The sequence below is a fragment of the Amphiprion ocellaris genome, chromosome 11 (assembly GCF_022539595.1).
Source record: "Amphiprion ocellaris isolate individual 3 ecotype Okinawa chromosome 11, ASM2253959v1, whole genome shotgun sequence".
In the NCBI taxonomy this organism is placed as follows: Eukaryota; Metazoa; Chordata; class Actinopteri; family Pomacentridae; genus Amphiprion; species Amphiprion ocellaris.
This window is the reverse complement of record NC_072776.1, coordinates 9,613,162-9,636,612: the sequence shown is the minus strand read 5'-3', so window position 1 is coordinate 9,636,612 and position 23,451 is coordinate 9,613,162. Positions and strand designations below refer to the sequence as shown.

At 39.4% G+C, this 23,451-nt stretch overlaps 1 protein-coding gene across 2 annotated transcripts; it reads left to right on the top strand.

Moving 5' to 3' along the window:
* Nucleotides 1-1,719: 1,719 nt before the first annotated feature.
* Nucleotides 1,720-22,316, top strand: col28a2a (collagen, type XXVIII, alpha 2a). Of its 2 annotated transcripts, none has more exons than XM_035955509.2 (36): nt 1,720-1,881; nt 1,979-2,129; nt 2,427-3,001; nt 3,877-3,897; nt 4,034-4,093; nt 6,959-7,012; nt 8,314-8,358; nt 8,454-8,480; nt 8,568-8,612; nt 8,731-8,775; nt 9,094-9,147; nt 10,117-10,185; nt 10,289-10,357; nt 10,465-10,533; nt 12,161-12,229; nt 13,475-13,543; nt 13,650-13,718; nt 14,393-14,461; nt 14,785-14,856; nt 15,002-15,070; nt 15,159-15,230; nt 15,483-15,551; nt 15,675-15,743; nt 16,455-16,523; nt 16,642-16,710; nt 16,786-16,854; nt 17,043-17,111; nt 17,291-17,359; nt 17,448-17,528; nt 17,774-17,809; nt 17,896-17,932; nt 18,742-19,299; nt 19,407-19,711; nt 19,811-20,060; nt 21,318-21,509; nt 21,606-22,316. In XM_035955509.2, exons 2-36 carry the CDS (start codon nt 1,988-1,990, stop codon nt 21,611-21,613), a joined length of 3,714 nt encoding a protein of 1,237 aa, XP_035811402.2. In that variant the 5' UTR covers nt 1,720-1,881; nt 1,979-1,987; the 3' UTR covers nt 21,614-22,316. The 2 variants fall into 2 exon arrangements, with proteins under 2 accessions (XP_035811402.2, XP_035811403.2); XM_035955510.2 differs by having other exon boundaries at nt 1,720-1,885.
* The last annotated feature ends 1,135 nt before the right edge of the window (nt 22,317-23,451 follow it).

Sequence of the window (23,451 nt, the reverse complement as noted above, 5' to 3'; positions counted from 1 at the left end):
ATGAAAGACAGAACTTTACCATCATGCCCACAACTTGAGTGATCAGTACACTATGAATGGTTGTCATTCATCAACATGCAAAGATGCGGGGTAAATTTTTCCAAACCATCATTCAGTGCAACATTCCTTTGTGTCATAAAGCCTCCTCTAGTTACTTCTTGCCTGGAGCTTTGCAGTACAAAGCCTCCTCACCTCCAGCACAGCAGGCAGGAGGCTCCATGAATCCTCTGCCAGTCTGCACAGGACCATCTTCATCTTTGCACCACACTGGGAGGAGAGTGCTGAAAGGTCACCTCGGCCAGTGAGTGGTCAAATGGCACTTATTCAGGGTCCGGAAGGTTAAATACCACCTGGGCTTCTAGGAACAGATTATCTGACAAAATATATTGCATGTCACTAGCCTGGTGGTTTTTAACCTCTTTTAATAAAAGGTTAACTAAAAGAAACAAATCACAATACATAACAAAAGAAATCCTGCTCACAGTTGTTTAATGTAATGCTTGTGGTTGCATCTTGCTCAGTTGTCATTTAAAGGGGAAAATTAATGGAAATTCTAATTGCCAGGAACACATACATTGACTGATTTAGGTTACTGTGCAGAGAGTAGCTGCTCATGTTTTTGAATTGTGTCATATTCACAAGAAGCTGGACTTTGGATGTCTTAAGAACTATCTGACTCTGTTTCCCACTTCAGCATCTTTTTCCAAATGTTTGATGTTTTCATTTCAAAAGAGACTACATATTGCCCTATTTTTGAGATGCTATAGAGCCTTTGTCCTTCACTCACTGCAATTTCATGGATTGATCTAGTCGAGATTTCTCAATACTGTGATCATTCTCTGTTTTGTAAATAAAAATATAAAGAAAACACAAACCTAATTCCTTATTTTTTAGCATCTTTAAACCAGTTGTCATTGCTTGGTATTTCAAAATTAATTGAAATTTATACAGACCTTTCAACCCTCCTCAGGCAGGATGGTCATTATGGTCATTCCAAAGTCCAGGGCAGAGACCAAAGGTGATCAAGCCTTTGGCATTAGGGCCTCTAAATTTTAAAACTCCCTTACCTGTGTAATTTTACACTGGCATTAATGCCACTTATTATATGAACTTACTTTAACTGTGCATATTAGTCTAGTGCTAACCTTAGAAAAATCATCACAAGCAGCCAATAAAACTCTATTTACCTGTTGTGTGAATTCAAATTTGAATGTGCTGATTAATAATAAAAACAAAGTGTGACAAATGCATTAAAATCAACATTCAAATAAACATAATATCTGCTAATACCTGCAACATTGTGTGTGTTTGCAGAAATTGGCATTTTATTCACTGCAAATACAATCAGCTGCAGATGTACAAGTTATTTATGTCTAATGTCTGCACATTAACCTTCATAAATGAATGTATGTGTTTCTAGCTGTTAGAATTTCAGATTTTTATTCTGTAATTCAAAAAGATGTGTAATTCTGTAGCATTTAAAATTAGTTCCCTTGTACTCGTAAAGTTGTACATCTGCAGTTGATTGTACTTGCAGTGATTAAAATGTCAGTTTTAGCAAACACACACAATGTTGTTTCTCTCTTGCAAACATATCCCAGCAGCCTTCCCATGCCCCGAGGCAAGAGCAAGAGTCTTGGCACGGCTCCAGTGGATCTGGTCTTTTGGTGCCTCCTTATAAAGGAGGAGTGAGTGTCTCAGGGTCTCTCACTCTTTTCTCCCAGAATGACTGACACTGCTGCTGCTGCACTATCAATGCACTAACTGGAGGCTGCTGCGCTCTCTGCTCCTCTGCTGATCGTGCTTAAACTTTTCAAAGTCTGCATTTGGGGGCTGCACTGAAATACTAGAAACTGTAACATTTCCAAAGGAGGTTGGATTGTGAGTATGTGTGAAGACAGTTATTTGAAACAAATATTTTACAGTTTAATTTACCTTTTGACTTTTAGCACTGATCGAGTTGCTGTTTTTTTTCCAGGGGTCAAGGATGTTCCCCTCCTTTGCGGCAGTGCTGCTGGTCACAGCATTGTGCAGCGTCTGGGCCCAGGACGTCTATGTAAGCAGGACAGGTAATAAGAAATCCAGGGCCAAGCCAGTGACAGTGACAGCAAATACTTATGACGGACAAGGTAAGAAAATGAATTAAATGAATGAGAAGCACAACAAATTTGATTGTTTTTTCTTTTTATTGGAATCTTTTTAGTGCTGCATCAGTGTTTCCTTGCTTTGGCCAAATTTGTCAAAATATGATGATACCAGAAAATCCATTTCTCACACTGATGTGCTGTTCTATAACTGCTGTAGACCTCCTTTGTGTGAACTTTTAGATTTGTTAGAAAGAACTGTCAGAGTTGCTCATTGAATTCGATTAAAATGTAGCTGTGATTTATGTAATTCCTGCAGAGTCTTGTTCCATGTCTTCACAGCCATCCTTGATGAGGACTGCAGCTTGGAGCTCTCCTTCCTGGTGGACAGCTCTGAGAGTGCCAAAGACAACCATGAGCAGGAGAAGCGGTTTGTCATGAACATGGTGGACAGACTCCAGGGCGTACGGCTGCAGACCGGCCGCAGCTTGAGTTTGAGGGTCGCCCTGCTGCAGTACAGCAGCCACGTTATCACAGAGCAGACCTTCTCAGAATGGAGGGGCTCAGAGAACTTCAAGACCCGGATAGCCCCCATCATCTACATCGGGCACGGCACCTACACCACCTACGCCATCACCAACATGACCAAGATCTATCTGGAGGAATCCAGCCCAGGCAGCGTCAAAGTGGTAGTGCTGCTCACAGATGGCATCTCCCACCCGAGGAACCCTGACATTTTCTCTGCTGTTGCGGACGCCAAGAACCAGGGCATCAAATTCTTCACTCTGGGCATCACCAGGACAGCCAACGAGCCAGCCAACGTAGCTCAGCTCCGTCTGCTCGCCAGCTCCCCCACTTCCCACTACCTCCACAATTTACAGGATGAGGACATTGTTGAAAAAATCGCCACCGCAATTGTGAGTATAATGCCTTGTCTGTCTGCAGAGTGCACTGAAAAGAATTTTGATGCATTAGCTGTGAATAAACGTCACTTTGCTGCTGGCACATGGACAGGCATGTTCAGGTATTTGTATAGACGTGGAATGATGACAAAGCTCTGGAGAAACAAATGAAAGAATGAGCATGACAGATCTGGATTTAAGCTTTTCTCTGCAGCTTCTTGGAAGAAAAAAAGCAGTTTGACATCTGCATGTCAACTGAGCAAAGCCCCCAGGCTTTCCTTTGATAGTGGGAGATTTTTTTTTTGTCTCTTTCAGGAAAAACTGTTTCTCTTAAAACCTCTTGTTGCATTCCTTTAAGCAGAAACAATTGGGTTTAGACAGTGATATTTTCATTACAGTAACATGTGACTTACATAAATTTATGTCCCATGCATTTATGCAATTTATTTGCCATACTCAGACTCCTTTTTTTATAACCAAATGTAGCTCTAAGATTTAGGAAATTATGTGTTTTTATCAAATTTACTGCTCACATTTGTTCTTTTCTTTGCACTATTTAGTATCGTAGTTCCATTCAAATCAGTGCTTAATGGGAAAGGCATGGCACTGCAACCTTCATCTAGCAAAATATAAGTTTATTCGATAAAAAAGACTGTTTAAGATACCACCTCCTGCATCAAAATGAAGAAACTGACTCTTACATTCTTTGACTTTATGAAATCATCCACTTGGTTTACCAAAACTACTGTGGACACCTATACTGTGCAACATTAAGTCATGCTAACACATCCATATATCTCCAATAAATAAGCAAATATGATAAGTGTCTGCAATATCTGGCTGCAATTTAAATCCCATCCGATACTTACCAACTTTTGTTTTCTTTTCAGACTACCTTGGCTGATGAAGGAGTAAGTACAAAGACAATTATGGACCCACACACACACATTTGACATTTAATAAAGCATAATTCGCCAAAGGGACTGACTTTGACTGTACACATTTACATTCAGGACAGTTTAACAAACATGTCTCTTCTTTTTAAAGTGCCCTCTGGCTCAGAGATGTGCTTGTGAGAAAGGAGAGAGGGGATCCAGCGGGCCTGCGGTGAGTATTGAGCTTTTCAAAATATGCCAGTTTCCTTTGAAGTGTCATCCATCACAAGAAAGGATTTCTGACATCTTGTATGAAATTCAATTGAACCCTGAGGTTTAAGGAATGGTAATTGTGCTGTTTTTTTATTCATTTTGTGTTCAGACAAGATAATTGCTTGCTTTCTCTGTATAGCTTACAGGCATTTGCACAACTAAGTGGATAGGTGGTCCCGACCCACATTCTGTAGACAAATCTATGGCAACAGGAAAAGGAAGGGAAGGACTGTAGTGTACTATTCCCTGAGAAATATAGTTGTGTGTCCTGTCTCTACCAGTTATTGTGCATTTTTCATGCGACATGAGATGTCCCCCATGGAAACCAGAGGCACCACATTTAGAGCTTTACTCCCTATAAAACTGGACCTTTGACCATCATAAATCTCACATACAACCAGTGGTGGAAAGTAACTAAGTAGATTTACTGAAGTGCTGGACTTGAGTACAATGACCTACTTTACTTGAAATTTTTTTATTTCTGCTTCACGACAATTCAGTAGTATCCTTTACACTATATATATTTTATATTTATTTAATAACTCTACTTGTTATTTTCGTGTCATATACACTACCAGTCAAAAATATGGACACACCTTCTCATTTAATGGTTTTTCTTTATTTTCATGACTATTTACATTGTAGATTCTCAGTGAAGGCATCAAAACTATGAATGAACACATGTAGTTAACAAAAAAGTGTGAAATAAGTCAAAACAATCTTTGAAGTAGCCACCTTTTGCTTCGATTACTGCTTTGCACACTCCTGGCATTCTCTCATTGAGTTTCATGAGGTAGTCACCTGAAATGGTTTTCCAACAGTCATGAAGGAATTCCCAGAGATGCTGAGCACTTGTTGGTCCTTTTGCCTTCACTCTGTGGTCCATCTCATCCCAAACCATCTCAGTTGGGTTTAGGTCAGGTAACTGTGGAGGCCAGGTCATCTGACGCAGCACTCCATCACTCTCCTTCTTGGTCAAATAGCCCTTCCACAGCCTGGAGGTGTGTTTGGGGTCATTGTCCTGTTGAAAAATAAATGATGGTCCAATTAAATGCAAACCGGATGGGATGGCATGTCGATGCAGGATGCTGTGGTAGCCATGCTGGTTCAATGTGCCTTCAGTTTTGAATAAATCCCCAACAATATTCAGTATCGTCAGCAAAGCACACCATCATACCGCCTCCTCCATGCTTCACGATGGGAAACATGCATGTAGAGACCATCCATTCACATTTGCACAAAGACATGGCAGGTAAGATCTCAAGGTTAGGCTCAGACTAAAGCACAGATTTCCACTGGTTTAATGTCCATTCCTTGTGTTTCTTGGCCCAAACAAATCTCTTCTGCTTGTTGCTTTTCCTTAGTAGTGGTTTCTTAGCAGCTAAAGGCCTGATTGGTTCAGTCTCCTCTGAAAAGTTGATGTAGAGATGTGTCTGCTACTAGAACTCTGTGTGGCATTTACCTGGGCTCTAATCTGAGGTGTCATTAACTTCCAATTTCTGAGGCTGGTGACTCGGATGAATTTATCTTCAACAGCAGAGGAGACTCTTGGTCTTCCTTTCCTGGGGCGCTTGATGGTTTTTGCGACTGCACTTGGGGATCCATTCAAAGTTTTTGCAATTTTCCAGACTGACTGACCTTCAGTTCTTAAAGTAATGATGGACTGTCGTTTCTCTTTACTTAGCTGTTTGGTTCTTGCCATAATATAGATTCTAACAGTTGTCAAATAGGGCTGTCAACTGTGTACAACCTGACTTCTGCACAACTCAATTGATGGTCCCAACTACATTAAGCAGGCAAGAAATTCCACAAATTAACCTTGACAAGGCACACCTGTGAAGTGAAACCCATTTCAGGTGACTACCTCATGAAGCTCATCCAGAGAATGCCAAGAGTGTGCAAAGCAGTAATCAATGCAAAGGGTGGCTATTGAAGAATCTAAAATATAAAACATGTTCTGACAAATTAGTGTTTTTTTTTTAACTTTTAGTAATATATATGTTAATATATATGTGTTTTGTTGCTGATACATTTGCTTTTTTGTTAAATTTAAGTGCACAGATGTTACTTGTAACAGTATTTTTACACTCTGGTATTAGATATTTTACTTAGAGGTACTATTTCCATGCATACATCATCAATGTCACTTGTCAGTTAAACATATGGGTTGGACAGAAATACGAACTGCAGTATTAAACACCTGATATCACACTTAATTTCAGCATGATGTTTAAATCATTTGATCAAAGCAGGTCTAGACATCCACTTGCACATTTTAACTCAGCAAACTTCCTTTCCCTCCCCTTTCCTCCTCAGATGACACAGCTCAGGTAAGGTCAAGCTCTCTGGCAGACGATTGTGTTGCTGACAGACAGCTGTGTGACCAGGTGCTTTCTCCCCACAGACATTCCTCAGATTCTTACACTTAGACTAAAAGACTCTCATAATTGCTTTTATTAGTTTAATGACCACAAACTAGTGATTTCTGCTGGTAGGGAACTGACATACACTGTCCAGGTGCAGCTCAGACCAATGACTCCTGGCCATGTGGACAAGATACCTCATGTCCTGTAGCTTCAGCTGTCATACATCCCTGTCAGACATCGGGCCACTGACCTGTTTTCCTCTGTCTGTGTCCAACAATGCCTGTCTAGAGAGAAACACCTTTGTGTTTGCAGTGATGTGGTTGAGATAACCTTTACTTTTCAGGTTATGGATCATAACGTCACCTGTTAAGGTGATTTTAGCAACCAGCAACAAGAGAGTAAAATGTCAAAGAGGGAAATGAATCAAATCTTTACAGCGATTTTGTTTCATTCCCCAGGGAAAGAAAGGTCGCCCAGGAGATGACGGAGCCCCGGGGCTTAAAGGGCAAAAGGTGCGTGCCTTTAGATGGACGTCTGCACTATGAATTTCTTAGCTTGCAGGCTCACTTAGTAGTTATTTAACAGTTCCTCAGTGGGTCACACCTGAATCCTTTGTTAGGCATTCCTGAACTTACACATTACATCACTTTAGTTGCTTAAATAAAGAATTATTGTAAGCAATGGGTAATGACGAATTAATGTGAAATTTATCACTACTTGATTTATTTATATGATTACCAGTTATGCGCTAATAGTTTGTAACAGATAACCAAATGGATAGATAGATAGATAGATAGATAGATAGATAGATAGATAGATAGATAGATAGATAGATAGATAGATAGATAGATAGAATTTGATATCTAAAATCTCAGTATAACATGAAATAGAATAAACAGATGAACATATGAACATATGGAACTGTCAAAGAATATATGTAACATCTGTATAGAAATAAATATTTGTACATTACTGAACTGTTACCTGTACATGGATGTACTTGAGAAAGCATGCATGTCGCCTTAAAGAAATTCATGTTCAGTTAAAGTGTTTAAATGTGTACAAAAGCCCAGACTCTCATTACTTTCTGTGATTCATAATAATAGATAAATTCAAGTTTTGTCACTGTTGGTCTTGTACTTACACAGGATAGTTTATTTGATCACTGCTAACTTTTCTTTGTCCTCTACACTCACCTCCTATGGTGTACCACAAGGTTCAATTCCAGGTCCTTTTTTATTTTCTTTATTTTCCCATCAGGGTCTGTTTTTAGCAGGAGATTTTTACTGTCACACACACAGCAAAATTACGCTGCACCTTTTAAATGGATGAAGCCAACATTTGACTTGAGGATTACTTTAGACATAGTAAAAATGATAAACATGTTTTATTTTAAATTTTGTTCCCATGTCTTCAAATGTGCATAATGTAGATGTGCCATGCAATGTTGTTAGAAATTTAAGAGTTCAAATAGTACTTTACACACTTTTCTTTCTGTACATTTTGGCAGCTGTACACAGTTTATGTGTGTCTGCTTTGGCAACTTAATTTCCCTTCCTTCACTGGCTGCCACCCATAAATAGAAGTGACTCTGAGATTTTTTTATTTCACATTTCTTACCTCTCTTATTACACTTCTAGATCATTCAGAGCCCCTGACTAATCATACAAGCCTATTTGTGCTTTTCTTTTTTCTTTTTTTCTAAACCTGACTTTACTTTCAATTTCAGTCTCAAAATTCTGTTTGCTTTAAAAGAGCTTTGATAAACGCACATTAAATAATGTAATGAGACCATGTAATCCTCTTACATCAGGGTGAAGCAGGATTAAGTGGGGAACCTGGGCGGCACGGTGGTGAGGTAAATGCCACCATTCACGGCAAAAATTAATCAAACACACATTACTATCTCTGTAGTTTGGTCATACGTGACATCTCATTCATTTTTGTCTGCAGGGCAAACCAGGTTACAAAGGAGAGAAGGTATGTAATTTACATTAATGACAATGTTGACATTTTCTTGTGTTGGATACAGTTCCAGTCTTTGCAATGCTTGTAATTTCTGCACAGGGTGAGAGGGGTGAGTGCGGCACTCCAGGAATCAAAGGAGACCGGGTACGACAGCAGTATTTATGCTACAGATGCTGAATATTACTCAGTGTGTTCGCTGAAATGAAATATAACCCTATATTTCATTTCATGGTCTGTGTCTTTACTGTGTGGTGTGACTCAGGGTCCTGAGGGTTCAATTGGAGGAAGAGGACAGAGAGGTCTGCAGGTTAGTACTAACTCATACTTACAGAGCTTGTCTTCATCAGTTAACATGTAATACTATTATGACAAGTGCACAGAAGAACTACAATTACTTAAAGTACAGTGCAGCAAATTTCTGGTCACTTTTTTATTATTAATGAGCATCTTGATGAATTTTAGCATGGAAGGTGTTTATGAGTAGGTATACCAACTGGATCACTGTGTGTGTTAAGCATAGTGTCTTTGAATTTCTGGACAACAAATTCCCCACACCAATTAAATACACACGATAACACATCTGCAGATGTTCCTTTATTAATGTCTGTATGTTGCTCCTGTTCAGGGTTTACCAGGACCACATGGAGACATGGGACCAGAGGGCCCTCAGGGGAAGCAGGTCAGCCCCTGTTGACAACTTTTACTCAGCTCGTCGTGCACATCTGCTGTGACCTTTACATTTCCTTTTTAAACTAGAGGTTGGAGCTTTACCACCTCGGTTCTAACCCTACAGCACAGAGGGCCTGTTTGTCTGGTAATAGACCCCTGTGTGAGGATCTGGCAATGAGCCAAAGTCTTCCCCATCATTACTGTTATTCACGAGCATAAGGGATGAACCATCAGCAAAAAATCTCACTACAGGTCCTCCTAATGCCTTGTATCCTGTTTCTAAATACAGACTAGGAAGTGCCTACAGCATTGTCAGCTTCTCCTGCAAGGCCTGCAATAAAATACATGGAAAGTCTTTGTATGATCAGTGTTAGACCATGTGAGGACCTGCAGGGCTGCATTTGCAAACATTAACAGCAATCTTGGTGGTCCCTATGTAGTGTAATTTGTTTTAGTACACAAAATGTGTAGTCCAAATAAGACAAACTCATTAAATTCATACAGGATATATATTCCCATCTAGGATTTGTGTGCCACCACACCACAGTTTTAACTCTTCAGTTAATCATTCTGGATAGACTCACATGAAATGCAGCAACAACAAATTTTGAAAGTTTGATGTAGTAAATAGCTACCAACAGTTTTTTCGTACACTGTTCTTTGGGGTCTCTTGAGACATTTCTTAGGTTCAAGACTGAGTTTTGCAAAACATTTGTGTCATCTCATCTGCAGGAAGCAATCAAATCTCTCACTCACTCCTATATTTACAATACACAAAATAGCTAAAGAATTTACAACCTCATTATCAGCTTCAAAGGAGCATCTTGTCATACTTTTCTGGGGATTTCTTTTAATTAAAAGATAAAAAGCAATTTGAAGGATAATAAAAAAATTTGTGGTAAAGTACTTGCATCTGTTGGACCAAGATTAAAGGTGCAGTGAACGCTGGTGGTAAGTGTCATTATGTCTGTGATCACAGGGTGAACGGGGCCCACCTGGCCCTCCAGGAATTCAGGGGGAAACTGGTGTTGGACTTCCTGGACCAAAGGTGAGTCATGTTATGGATTATTCTGCAGATAACTGATTATTTTTGGTTTTCTGTTGGTATCTACATTCCTCCTAATAATTTTATTCCCTATGTTAATCGGTAGGGTGACATGGGATTCCAGGGCAGACCAGGTCCTCATGGTCCTCCAGGACTGGGTGAACCCGGCCCTCCTGTAAGTTAAGAGGCACATACTGTGTGGTCTGTTGAAAAAGCCCTGATAATAACATTAATATGGCACTGTTTGTGTGTCAAATTTCACACTCTGGCTTATCTTTACAGGGACCTCAAGGACCACAAGGTGTTCAAGGGGAAAAAGGACCCCATGGTGAAGGATTTCCTGGACCAAAGGTATTATTTCTAGTCTACCATTAGAGGACGACCGAAAAACGGCTGATGTCAAGATTGAATCAATAACTTATTATAGGCTAGATCAGCAAAAGACAGATGATACTCTTAAAAACATTCAGCTCTAAAAGGTGCTACATACAACATTCAGAATCACTGGATGTCGCTAGAGCACCAGAACCTCAGACCAAAACAAATGGGCACAACTTCCACCTCCCTTTACATTCCAGTTACTACCGGAAAGGTTGTGTACATACCCACAGACACACACAGTGAAACAGACACACACTGAACTGGAGCACACATAATGGAAGGAAGCAGAAGCTGAGGATAGTAACAAAATAGCAACAGAACCTCTCACGCTGAGTTGAAATGAAACATAAATTGGGTAAAAAAACAAAAAATTGAAATACTACGTTTTTTCGGGCACCAACTGAATACTTCGGACTGCACTGCCATCTTTACAATTTGCTTTGAGTGGTCATTGGGAGGATCAACAGTTTCAAATACAGTAACTCACATGCATTAACATGCAGGCATGGTCCAACTGGCTATCAAAAGATAGAACAGAGAAGCTTAGATTAGAACACACTGAGGTGACTTCATTCACTAGATCATTACTTCCCTATACAGCACATAAGTTTTTGCTGATATTTTAATGATATGCTCAAGTTCAAAATCTTGCTTATAGGAACTTTGAAGCTCTCAAAGCATTTGAGTTACACATGAATTGAATTACAGTGGGTTGTTTGTTGATTATCTAGTAATGCCTAAATTGTTGCTAATAGACTCTGAGAGTGTCTGGTTGCACATAAGCAAACCATTCTGCAATTCATAATCTACATCTATCAAAATCCACCTCTGCTCCAGCTCACTGACTCACAACACAGGTGTTCATTCAAGTGTCACCACTTGCCCCTTTGTTAAGCCTGTAAAAACTGTCTTTGTTCGTGCTGTAACATGCTGCACCATGAAATAGACACATCCTTCAAACAGAGATAACTGGGAAACGCAAGACCAGAAGCAATAATGTGGATGTTAATACAGATGCAGCAAAGAAATGTCTAATATCCAATGAAAGTAAAAACACACATGAATTGTATTCGCACAATCTCACTAGTGCTGCTCAAGACAGAACTTGTAGGTGAATTTAACAATAGGACGATCATATTTATGAGACTGTTGAAGCTTCTCTGTCAAGAAATCTGAGGGTTTTTTTTTATTTGTTGAAAGAAGGTCTTGGAAAATGAACAGTGGAAATATACTCAAGCAATTACACATCTGTTCAACCTGTGCCAGACATCCTTGCAGTCATAATTTTTGGGGATCTATAAGAGTCGATTAAACCTTCGCTTCTCCGATCACCTGCTCTTTCACTTCATAATTCACTGCTACTGGAAAAGGGTTAAAAGAACAAACAGGCAGATAAGACATTCCACAAAGACAAAAAGGAAAACAAGAAACAGTGCCACTCCTCGTGCATTGAATCATTTTGCATCAGTGGTAACAAGAGGCAACATGTTCTTCTTCCATACTCCTTACTGAGAACAATGCAGATTTGGCTGTGACCCAATGTTAAGTCGCTGTGATGTAACTGACAGGTTTTTTTTTTTTTTTTTTTGCTCGACAGGGGGATCGAGGGCTCCCAGGACCGAGGGGGCCGAGGGGACAGCAGGGCGTAGGAATCAAAGGAGAAAAAGTAGGTTGTTAACTCATTTAACAAACTGATTTTGACACATGTACACAACAAAGCCGCTAATGAAATCCATAAAGGAGCTCAAACCTCCTCTAGGCTACAAATATAACAAATTCTTCCTATAACACTAGACTGATTAAGGCCAGAGCAGAAAGGAATGTAGAAAGTTAAACATCTGGATCCTGTGGGGAAGTTAAAAGTAGCACATGAGGTTGCATTATGCAGGTATACAATTAAAGGAATATTAATACATGCATTTCTAAAATATCTAAGCAATTTTATTTGGATCTGTTGCACAGTCAGTAAACCTCTTTTAGTGGGTGATTCTACTTTATGCTGTTCTGCATGTTATTGCAGCATTTAAAACTAATAATTATTGTGTATTAAAGCATTTCAGTCAGTCAGTTTGTCATTACAACTGTGCACTGCGGGTCAGAGTACGCACAATCAGCTAAAATGGACAGACAATACGAATAGATTACGTTTTGAGTAAAGTATCAAAAGTATGACAGTGCTGTAATAAGTAACATTAAGGAACCAAAAGCAGGATGCAGATGCAAAGTTGGTCAAATAAATAGACAGTTTACTGGTATCAGTGAAGTCAGCAACAAGGTCAAACACACAACTGAGAATGTAATACGATGATGATAAACCTATAAAAACAGATTCACTTCAGTGTTGATCTGCACAATCTTCCTCCTCATACCACACGCTTTCTACAGTATGTGGCACTAATGTCATCTTGTCTGTACAGTGAAAATTATGTTTAAATGAATAGATTATTAGACCTTAGTGAAGATCCTCACTACATTGGGGGATTTGTTATTTGTTTTTGCTTTTGAGTCTGCAATTTAATGCAATTCAACACAGCTATTCTTCCATAGAGTTTGTTTCTGTGATGCCTGTAATGATCAGTTGTTGGTTTTTTTTGTTTGTTGGTTTTGATTGGTGTTTTTTACACCGTGATAGAGGTAGTAGTTCAGTGTTACACAATGAGGGCATGTGGTGGTGTTGTACTGGGCTGCATTATGTATCTTATGGATCAACAAAAAACAAATTTTCTCAATTTTGTAAAGGTGGAATTTATGACAGAACTGTTGAATTGAATTGTAATTTCTATTGAGTAACCCAATTATGTAGCCGCTGAGATGCACATAGGACAGACTGTATATGAACAGCTAAATGGCCAGGTGAATCACAGGGAACTGATAGTTATATACTTTACTGACCGTGGTGTTTTATTTCCAGGGTGAACTGGGGCCCCATGGTTCTCCAGGGCCAACTGGAGCAGTAGGAGCGGGCATTCAGGGGGAGAAGGTCTAAATGTTACTTAAATGCCTGACGTTTTCACATTTTTCCACACACAAAAATTAAATAATAGCACATTCTGCATTGATAACCTGTAATCATTATTATTGCACAGGGAACTGAGGGACCGAGAGGTCCACCAGGGGTCAGGGGACTTCCAGGAGAAGGTTTACCAGGACCGAAGGTTTGTTAGAAAGCTCGTAAAATAAATGGATTACACAAAGGTTAGCTTTGATAAAAGTTTGACTCCAGGACAATAGAATCTTAATTTTACACTGTCCTGTCATAGGGTAAAGATTTTTAGAGCAAAGTAATTTTAATTCATGATGAGATATGCCATGTCATGTTTGTATGTTTGTTATGAATAGAATGTTGTAAATTAATAAATAAAAAAATGTATGTGACAACTTTTAATGGCTATAATTTTTAGAAGAATCAAGGTGCCATAAATTCAGCCAAACTTGATGTAAGCTGCAGTTTCTATTATGAGTTTACTCTACACTCTTAGATTTACAACTTGGTGACTGGATGTTTCTTGTTGCAGTGCACCTTGGAAATCGTAGTTAATTAACCACGTGTTCTAAGACAGTCATGAATCATTTGGACAGGTTATTTATCATTTTATATTGAGCCAAGCCGAAGAAGTGCTCAGACCGTCCCTCTCTATGGGAATAATAAATGGCACTTTTACTTCCAAAACAGGTCCCTTCACTTTGCAACTCTATTTCCTCTCATGTGTTTCTTCAGGCTCAAGTTATCCTAACACAACAAAATTAGGAGAAGGTGACGGTTTCTGTTTGGGTACAGACTTGTCATTTGTTGTAATGATGTATGTTTTCATACTATTTCTGTTCCAAGGGAGACCAAGGTTTACCAGGAGAGCAGGGAGCTCCAGGAGAGAGAGGCATCGGTGAACCTGGTCCAAAGGTGAGACGGTTCTCCTGAACAAAACTGTCAGCATTATCGTGAGCTATGGCATTTGATATGATATTAGGGGAGTGCCAATGTACTGAATACATCATCTCTGAGATAAAAGTAGGGGGACCCAATATGCCACTGGGCGCATACTACATCAGTACGAACGTCATCAGAAGTGAGTCCCCAGTTTGAATCCTGGCCAACCCAGGCCCTTGCTACATGTCATCCCTCTGGTCTCTCTCACTATATGCTGTTGCTTTCTTGACTTTTGCCAAATAATGAAGTCGGAAATGCCAAAAATATAAATAAATAACACAGTTCTGGTGTTACAGGGGGAACCTGGAGCTGCAGGATTGAGTGGTCTGCCTGGTCTTCCTGGAGAAGATGGAGCTCCAGGACAGAAGGTGAAGCCCATTTTGCCAGCTTTGTGGAAGCCTTCCATTTCATTGCACTATTTCTCAGCCATGCATGACCCTTAACCTTCTTCATCCATTGCCCTACAAATAAATACCCAAAACACTATGACTATTGATTGCTTTCTTCTCTTAGGGGGAGCCTGGTTTACCTGGTTTAAGAGGACCTGAGGGAGCGCAAGGAATTGGCGCTCAAGGCGAGAAGGTATGTTTCAGCTTATGTATTCTGTGTAGTTCACACTTTGCATCGCAACAAATGTTACTGAGATGATGTCTGTGGTTCTCCCTCCCAGGGTGACCAGGGTCCGAGGGGCATCCGTGGGTTACATGGGCCTCCTGGGATCTCAGGACCATCTGGACCAAAAGTAAGAACTCAATGAATTTGTAGAACATTGTCTTACTGTGGTTCGACAGCTTCCTTGGTGAAGTAGTAGAAACTCCTGTCATTTCTGTCTGTTCCATTTATTCTATTATCAATCTGTTGTTGAAGATTTATTCCACAGCCTTTGAACAGAGCCATAACAAATCTTTCAGAAGCTTTTGGCAGCACAAGTATTGTTAAAATAAAGACAAGCATGAATTAGATCTTAAGTCTGTTGCCAACTTTTACCTTCCAGGGTGAACGTGGGGTATCAGGCCAGCAGGGCATGCCAGGGCAGCCGGGACGGTCCATATCAGGTCCAAAGGTAAATAATCCAAAACGCTGATCTCGGCAGGCAGCCACAACTGTCAAATAGAGTCTGATGCAATGGAATGCATTAAAACAGTTTCTGCTAGTCATCACTGTATCTGTATTGTCTTGTGTTCAGGGTGATGTTGGTTCTGCTGGTCCCCCTGGTCCTATCGGGGAGACGGGTCACGGACTACCTGGTCCTAAGGTAAATCCTGCAGTCTTTGATTAACCATGTTTTTGGAGCATTTTTTTTAACCATCTGAACTCCAAGTGGTTTCTGGGTGTTTTTCGCTTCTAGCATATTTTCCTGGGCTCATTTTTCACTGTAGTATAAAGTCCAGCACCTCAATGAAAACTAAACTTGAAATTTTTTTGATTAATTATTTTACAAAAACATTTTCCAATACCTATAGGTGTTTCCAATACTGAGAAAAATGGTGACATTACTGCATACATTGTAAATGGGTTTCCATACTTGTCTCCTATCTGCTCTGTATAAACACAGCCTGCAGTTCAGCTGAATAGTCCCTGCATTTTTATTATAAGACTATTGGTCACAGCTGAAGAATTTTTAGTTTTTAACAGAATCTGGTCAGAACGAACTATTTTTTATTTATTTTTTTGCAATTTTTTGGAATGAGACTTGTAGAAAAAAGTGATTTGGATGTAATAGCATGATTTTAAACTTAGATTTGATTACATTGTCAGATGGGTAGGAGTGTTGGAAAGTTGAAACTCTAATGATTCTTTCTGTTTTGGCAACTTCTGACTCCGACAAATGGTGTAATTTTGGTATTATTCTTAAAGACAACATGGCTTTCAAACCCGCTGATGGATTTAGGGTTCAGAGGGTTAAACATATTGATAAAGACAGCACTGTCCTGTTGGTCTTCATCAACAACTTTAACTTTATCAGGGTGATCGTGGTCATCCAGGTTTACCAGGTCCACTTGGCCCAAAAGGAGAAGGCATGCCTGGCCCTGTGGTTAGTATCATTAATCAAAATTTTACAAACTTTAAAAATTTGCATGCACCAAAATCCAGTAACTGTTAAATCTTGTGCTAGTTGGCTATAACAAAACTTATTTCTGTACTTTGTCCAGGGTCCTCCAGGTTTGCCAGGCTTACCAGGCGAACCAGGCCCAGAGGGAATAGGAATTCCTGGTCCTAAGGTTTGTGTTTACATGTTTTGCATGGGGAAGATGCATGATTGTGGGTGCACATTCAATAACATAATGTCTTTCCAGGGAGACGTTGGCTTTCGGGGATTGCCAGGTTTGCCTGGTCCACCTGGAGAGGGTTTACAAGGACCACCAGTAAGGAAGATTTCCAATTATACAATGTGATCTAGTTATAATAAACAATTACATCTGAAACATAGCTAATACTTAAACAACACTATAAGGTTAGAGTTTGGTGTATGTGTATTAATGTGTTTGTTTGCTTTGTTCAGGTTTGCAGGTTATTGATTCATAAATTTTAATTTTAACTGTGTTGTTTTGAGGGTAATATTGGGAGACCAGGACCTCCTGGCCCAAATGGACCTCCGGGGGAAGGTATTCAAGGTCCAAAGGTAAATCCTCATTGTGCATAAGTGCAGTAAGATTGAAGCAGACTTCATGTTCTTGACTGGTGTTACACAAAGAACTGCTTGACAAATTGGCTGCAGGATAAAATGTAACAATAATTTATGATCTTTCGTAAGCCTGGAACTCTTCTGTGTGATTCAACAAAGCTTAAATCGTATTTCAGGGTGAGCCAGGATCTCAAGGCATGACTGGGCCCAGAGGGCCTCAAGGAGATGGATTTCCTGGAGCTAAGGTGATGGATTTACACATATCTTGCAAACATTTTAATGATATCCAATTAACTAACCTCTGACTGATTGATTACTCTTCCGTTGTTACAGGGTGATCGTGGATTACAGGGTGAGAGAGGAATGAAGGGTACAAAAGGAGATCTGGGAGATCCTGGAGTTCCTGGCGAAATGGTATAACAATAATACTAATACTACTACTAATAATAATACATGTTTAAAGAATTTTTTGTACAGTATATGAGAGCTATTGTACTGTCAAGACAGATTAGGTGCTTCATATTAGCAAAATATTGAATATTAATTATCACAATCACATCATCAATACCATTATCAACACAACCATCTTAAGAATTACAGGTATAGTTGTTTTTAATAATGCAGGACAAAAACAGTTATAGTGTTTTCTCAAATCCCAGGGGAGGAACGGAGCAAAGGGAGATCCAGGCCTCACTGTGAGTTCATTCATTCAACAAATATTTGACCATTCAAAAGACTTGTACAGGTTTCTCTACTAATGTAAGTTTTCTCCATTTTCCAGAGAGAAGACGTAATTAAGTTGATCAAAGAAATCTGCGGTAAGACTACAAACCTAGTCAAGTGTAAAGGGAAGAACGTGTAGTGATGTAAAATCTGCAAGGAGATCTGATAAATCTGTTAGCAGAGGAACTTTGGATCGATTCCTTGGATGAATGTAGGGCCAAAATCGAATGGCAGAATATATATAAGGTTTGGTCCACATTCAGGCTTCATGAATTTGTATGAGTTAAAATGTTGGAAATGTCATTTATTTCTTTCATTTGGCCACTTGGGGGTAGTAGAACAAGCCATGAACACAGCAAAACTGATATAATATTACTTTCAATTGATATTGTAAAAATCTCAGCAAACACGAACACATCCATCAAACATTAAGCACCACTAAGTGACATTTACATTTCATTTAGAGTCATGTCTCTGTCTGCCTGTCTAATGTGAGTCCAATAATTCGACTTCTTTTTGCTCTACTGTGGTCTATGTGGCTTTAACTTTGTTGGCAACTAGAGATCAACCGATAGAGATTGAAAACCAATAATTAAAAACTAAATGCTGTACTTTCAGGAAAAATTAAAATCTTGGTGTCAAAATGTGGAATAACACTAAGTACAGCACAAAATTACCAGAGCATTGAAGTTGCTGATCTCAAAACCAAAACAAGTAGTTGAAATATGCTACAAGCAGACACTAATTCTCAGTGGATCTGTCTAAAGCTAAGAGATACCTTTCACATCAATCCTGTCATTTAACCATTGTTGGATCAAAATAGGAATATAAGTTGCTGCAGCTTTTACCACGAGGTAAACCAAGGAACAGCACAGTAAGAGTTAACAGTATATTATTTTTTCAGGATGTGGCATCAAGTGCAAGGAAAGACCAATGGAACTCGTGTTCGTGATTGACAGTTCAGAGAGCGTTGGCCCTGAGAACTTTGAGATCATCAAAGACTTTGTCACCAGGTTGGTGGACCGGACCACAGTCGGACACAACGCCACCAGGATCGGACTGGTTCTCTACAGTCTGGATGTCCACTTAGAGTTCAACTTGGCTCGTCACAGGACCAAACAGGACGTCAAGCAGGCAATCAGAAAGATGCCTTACATGGGTGAGGGCACTTACACCGGCACTGCCATCAGAAAGGCCACTCAGGAGGCTTTCTTTGGCGCCCGATCAGGAGTACGAAAAGTCGCCATCGTCATCACTGATGGTCAGACAGACAAACGAGAGCCGGTCAAGCTTGACATCGCTGTGCGAGAGGCTCATGCTGCAAACATTGAAATGTACGCTCTGGGGATTGTCAACTCTTCTGATCCGACACAGGCCGAGTTCTTACGAGAACTCAACCTCATCGCCTCTGACCCAGACAGTGAACACATGTACCTCATTGATGACTTCAATACTCTGCCAGGTGAGGATCGCAGTCACATGTTGTAAATTTATTTCCTTCACCAGAGTGTTTGGTTTAGAAGTTATAAAGTGCCTAAAATTAACAGATTTCTTCCTTTCTTTTCTCAGCACTGGAGTCTAAACTTGTCAGCCAGTTCTGTGAGGATGAAAACGGCGCCCTTATTTACAATCGCGTTACAAATGGACATTGGAACGGCAACAATGGTCTTAATGGAAACAATGGACACGGAGATAATACTAATGGCTATAATGGCTATGGCAACAATGGTTATGGTTATGGGAATAATGGATACGGGAACAATGGGAATGGTTACAATTACCAAGAGGAGAACCAAAATCTGAGACGCACCAACAGCAGAGTTCGTGGAGACACTTTCGCACTGCCCATCAGTGCTGAGCCTCTCCCTGTTAAGGTCTTTGCTGAAAACTCCTCTGTATTTTTATACTGTCTTTATTAATGGTAGAGAACTGATCACAATACTGATATATTGTATGTTGTTGTTTTACTGCAGGAGGTGGAAGATGACGATGGTGAAGATTTAGACTTAAGGGCACATTTGCGAGTTGGTGGCGCTGTGTCTGCAGTGAACAAAACACCGGCAAGAGAAAGCTCTGACTCCAGTGATGTAGTCCTATCATCTTCTTCGTCATCGTCAGCATCATCATCGTCGTCATCTGCAACATCTTTGTCAACACCGGACTCGGTTTCAACCTTTAACTCTGATCAGTTGCAGAATGTGGTGAATCCAGCACAGCCAGAGGGTGAGTACGCCACTCCTCCTCAGCCTGCTTTCTTTTGACATGCCTCAGTAAGAAAACCATGGAAATAATAGAATTAATACTGACTGGATTCTATATAACAACTTAATTAGCATAACTGCTCACTGTCACACTATCAGTGACCCTTGAATAAAACTCTGACATCACTAATATCATCAGGGTTTTACCTGCTATGGACGAGTGAAATGTCTGCTGTAGAAAAGTTCCTAAGCTGTGTACTGGTGAAAACTAATACTATACAGTATCTATCTCATGATAATTAAAAACAATCTACATAATTAACTGTCTTATATTAACAGGACTCTATCAAGCTGCGACTTTGGAATCTCGCTGCCTGTTAAACTTATAAACGGAAAGCACGAGGTCTTACTTAAAATTTCATACTTTCCGTTCAAGATATTCCAGAAGTTATTTCATCAGAATTTGCTCCAACATAAAAACGTTAAACAATAACAACAATAAAGATACAAAGTAAAACCCCTCCCCACTCACTGTAGCTTGAGCACACCAGCTCACCTATGACTGTTTAATCATTGTAAAACTACTCTACGCTGCACCATTGCAAGTTAAAAAATTGGAGTAAATCAGTCATACATGTTTGAACAGGAAACTAATTCTGAAGAAGAACTGTAATACAACCCTGCAAATGGGCAGGATTGGTTGCTTAGGCTTGTTACATATGAAACCCTGGAAATCTGAATCTGTGTTTTTGTCAGTGGTACACTGCAGTTTCAAGATGCTCAGCCATAGTGTTGTCTGCTTTTTGCTCATGATTTGTCTTTATGATACTAAAAAAAAAAAACAAAACACTATATGGATATATTAACAAGGTAAAAAACTTGATTTTCACCAGATTGGGTCTTTAAAGATTGCTTTTTACCACAAAAAACTAAACGAAAGCAACAATTTTTCTAGCAATGCAGTTCCAGAACAGGCATTCACACCATCAGAATCTGCCATCTGTTTAAATTTTACACATATGAGCAGGTCCTTCAGGTTTTTTTTAGTGCAGTGTATCATAATAGCAGCCATCAACAGCACGTGCAGAAACTAATGCATTTAGAATGTATTGCGCCTGCTTTGAGTATACTTTGTTTTTGTACTTCTTCATTGCAAACACATGATAGACTAAAAACTGCTTTGAATAAGTAGACATAGAATTGGTTCATAGTGCTGTACTTGTTTAGTACAAAAATATCCTTTGGAAAACATGGATCTCACACACTAGTTCTTCTCCAGAGGCCGTTCCTCTTGATCCCCGCTGTAACCTCAGCTTGGACCAAGGCACTTGCCGAGACTACAGCATCCGCTGGTATTATGACAAGCAGGCCAACTCCTGTGCACAGTTTTGGTACGGAGGCTGTGGTGGAAATGACAACCGTTATGAAACAGAAGACGAATGCAAAAAGACTTGTGTTCTGCTCAGAACAGGTAATCTTTGTTGATTTTATGTGCATATTCTTTTTGATAATCTTTTTTAATCATTCCTTTCTGAATATTTGACTTTCTTTTTCTTGTCCCTTTCAGCTGGATAAAAGGAGGAGAAGCCATCTGAAAATTGACTTTACTGCTCTGAAATCTGCTGATTTGTAGTTTAGCGTGATGCATTCTGTCACGTGTGTTTTGAAAATTTCATGCACTTGTCGAACACTTTAGTCCTGAGACATGAATGCATTTTCTCATCAAATAGAAACGCTGCTGACATGATGCTGGTTTAACCCAATTAATGTCTTACAATTTTATTAACCTTTACAAACACTGACTATTACCTCAGAAAAATGATATTGTGCTTAACACACCTGAAATGGTGAAACGTTTGTTCAGGGTTTGCCTGTCACGGTTTAAAAGTGCCAACTTCTGTTGACATTAACCTATAGATCGTTCTTGTACCTCCATGAGCCACGTGCTTCATGTACACTCAATATATTTTTAGTCTGACAGCAATAGTGAGAATTTTACCTTATTTTGATAAGATTTGCTAAAATGTGTTTTGAGTACTTTTGTGTATGTGCTGTTTGTTTTTATTGCAATGTGTCCTTTTGGATTACAACTGGCAGCTGTAATAAAGGGCCATTTTTATCTGGGCACTGCTTTCAGAGGTCTACTGCGAATGTCATCTTGTGATGAAGATTGAGGCTTTCTGCGATCTAGCCATTAAAAGCCTGCCTATTTTGGCAGTGTGTGTATCTGAATTTATGTTTTTGAAATGTTTTTTTAATAATAAAATATAAAAAGCTGGTTGTGTGTTTTGTGTTAAAATAAGCTGCATTACTGTCACCATGAAAGCCATCATCGTCTGTGGACACTGTTTCAGTTCTTTGCTAAATTTCAAGCATTATGATCGATAGTGTGAATAAAGTACACCAACATGGGGTAAATACTGAAAAAGACAAAATGACAAAAATTTACTTCATCTGACTTTTAAGTGAAATTTTAAATCATCCTTCCAATGCAAAGCTGCATTTTCCACTTGTACCTTGGTTTTTACATCGGGTTTAATAGTTTGTATTATACTGGAACATCCTGCTCCACAGTCAAGTGATGAACTGATCAACAGACCTTTATAAAAATAATTTACACGTGTAGGTCATGTGATTCAGTATCCCTACATAATGTACACATGCATAACACACGCCTGTGCTCAGCGCAAGATCATTTTGTTTGTGGGTACATTTATATTAAATGACAACATTCCATAGTGCCGTGATTTCAGATCATCAATAATAACAACAATAATAAAATGATGCTTTTCAACAAAAATATGCTGCATTTCTGGCAATGCTGTATGGGGGAATAAACAGCCTTGGTGGAGAATTGCGTTCTGTGAGTGCTTGTTATACATGTGGACATCATTTTAGTCTTGAAATTAGAAAGAAAATTTGGATGTGTCTTTATTCTGTTTGATTTATTGTTCGTTTCTGACAATGTCCCACTTTTTCACTGTAATAAAAAGTTCTGCATCTCTATAGAAACAGCACAATCACAGCAAGACTAATTTGAACATGACTTTGTCACCAATTACCACTGATGATCACGTCTACAGCTGCAGTTGTCATTATTTGCTCAGATTTTCACAAAGAATTCATTTAACATTGAAGTCAGTTTTAAATCCCAAAATTCAATCATTTATTGGTTTCAAGTAAATGAAAAACAATGGAATGCTGTTATTGCATTTCTGTCAAGTAAAGCTGAACCTCACAGTAGGTCACAGGCAGCAGATGTTTTTATGGAGAAGTCATCCTGTCGGCTGTCAGCTGGAGTCTATCCCAGCTGACTTAGGGTGAAGGCTGGGGACACCCTGCACAGGTCGCCAGTCTGTCGCACGGCTACATATACAGACAATCAAGTAAATGATAAAATAAGAATGAAGAAG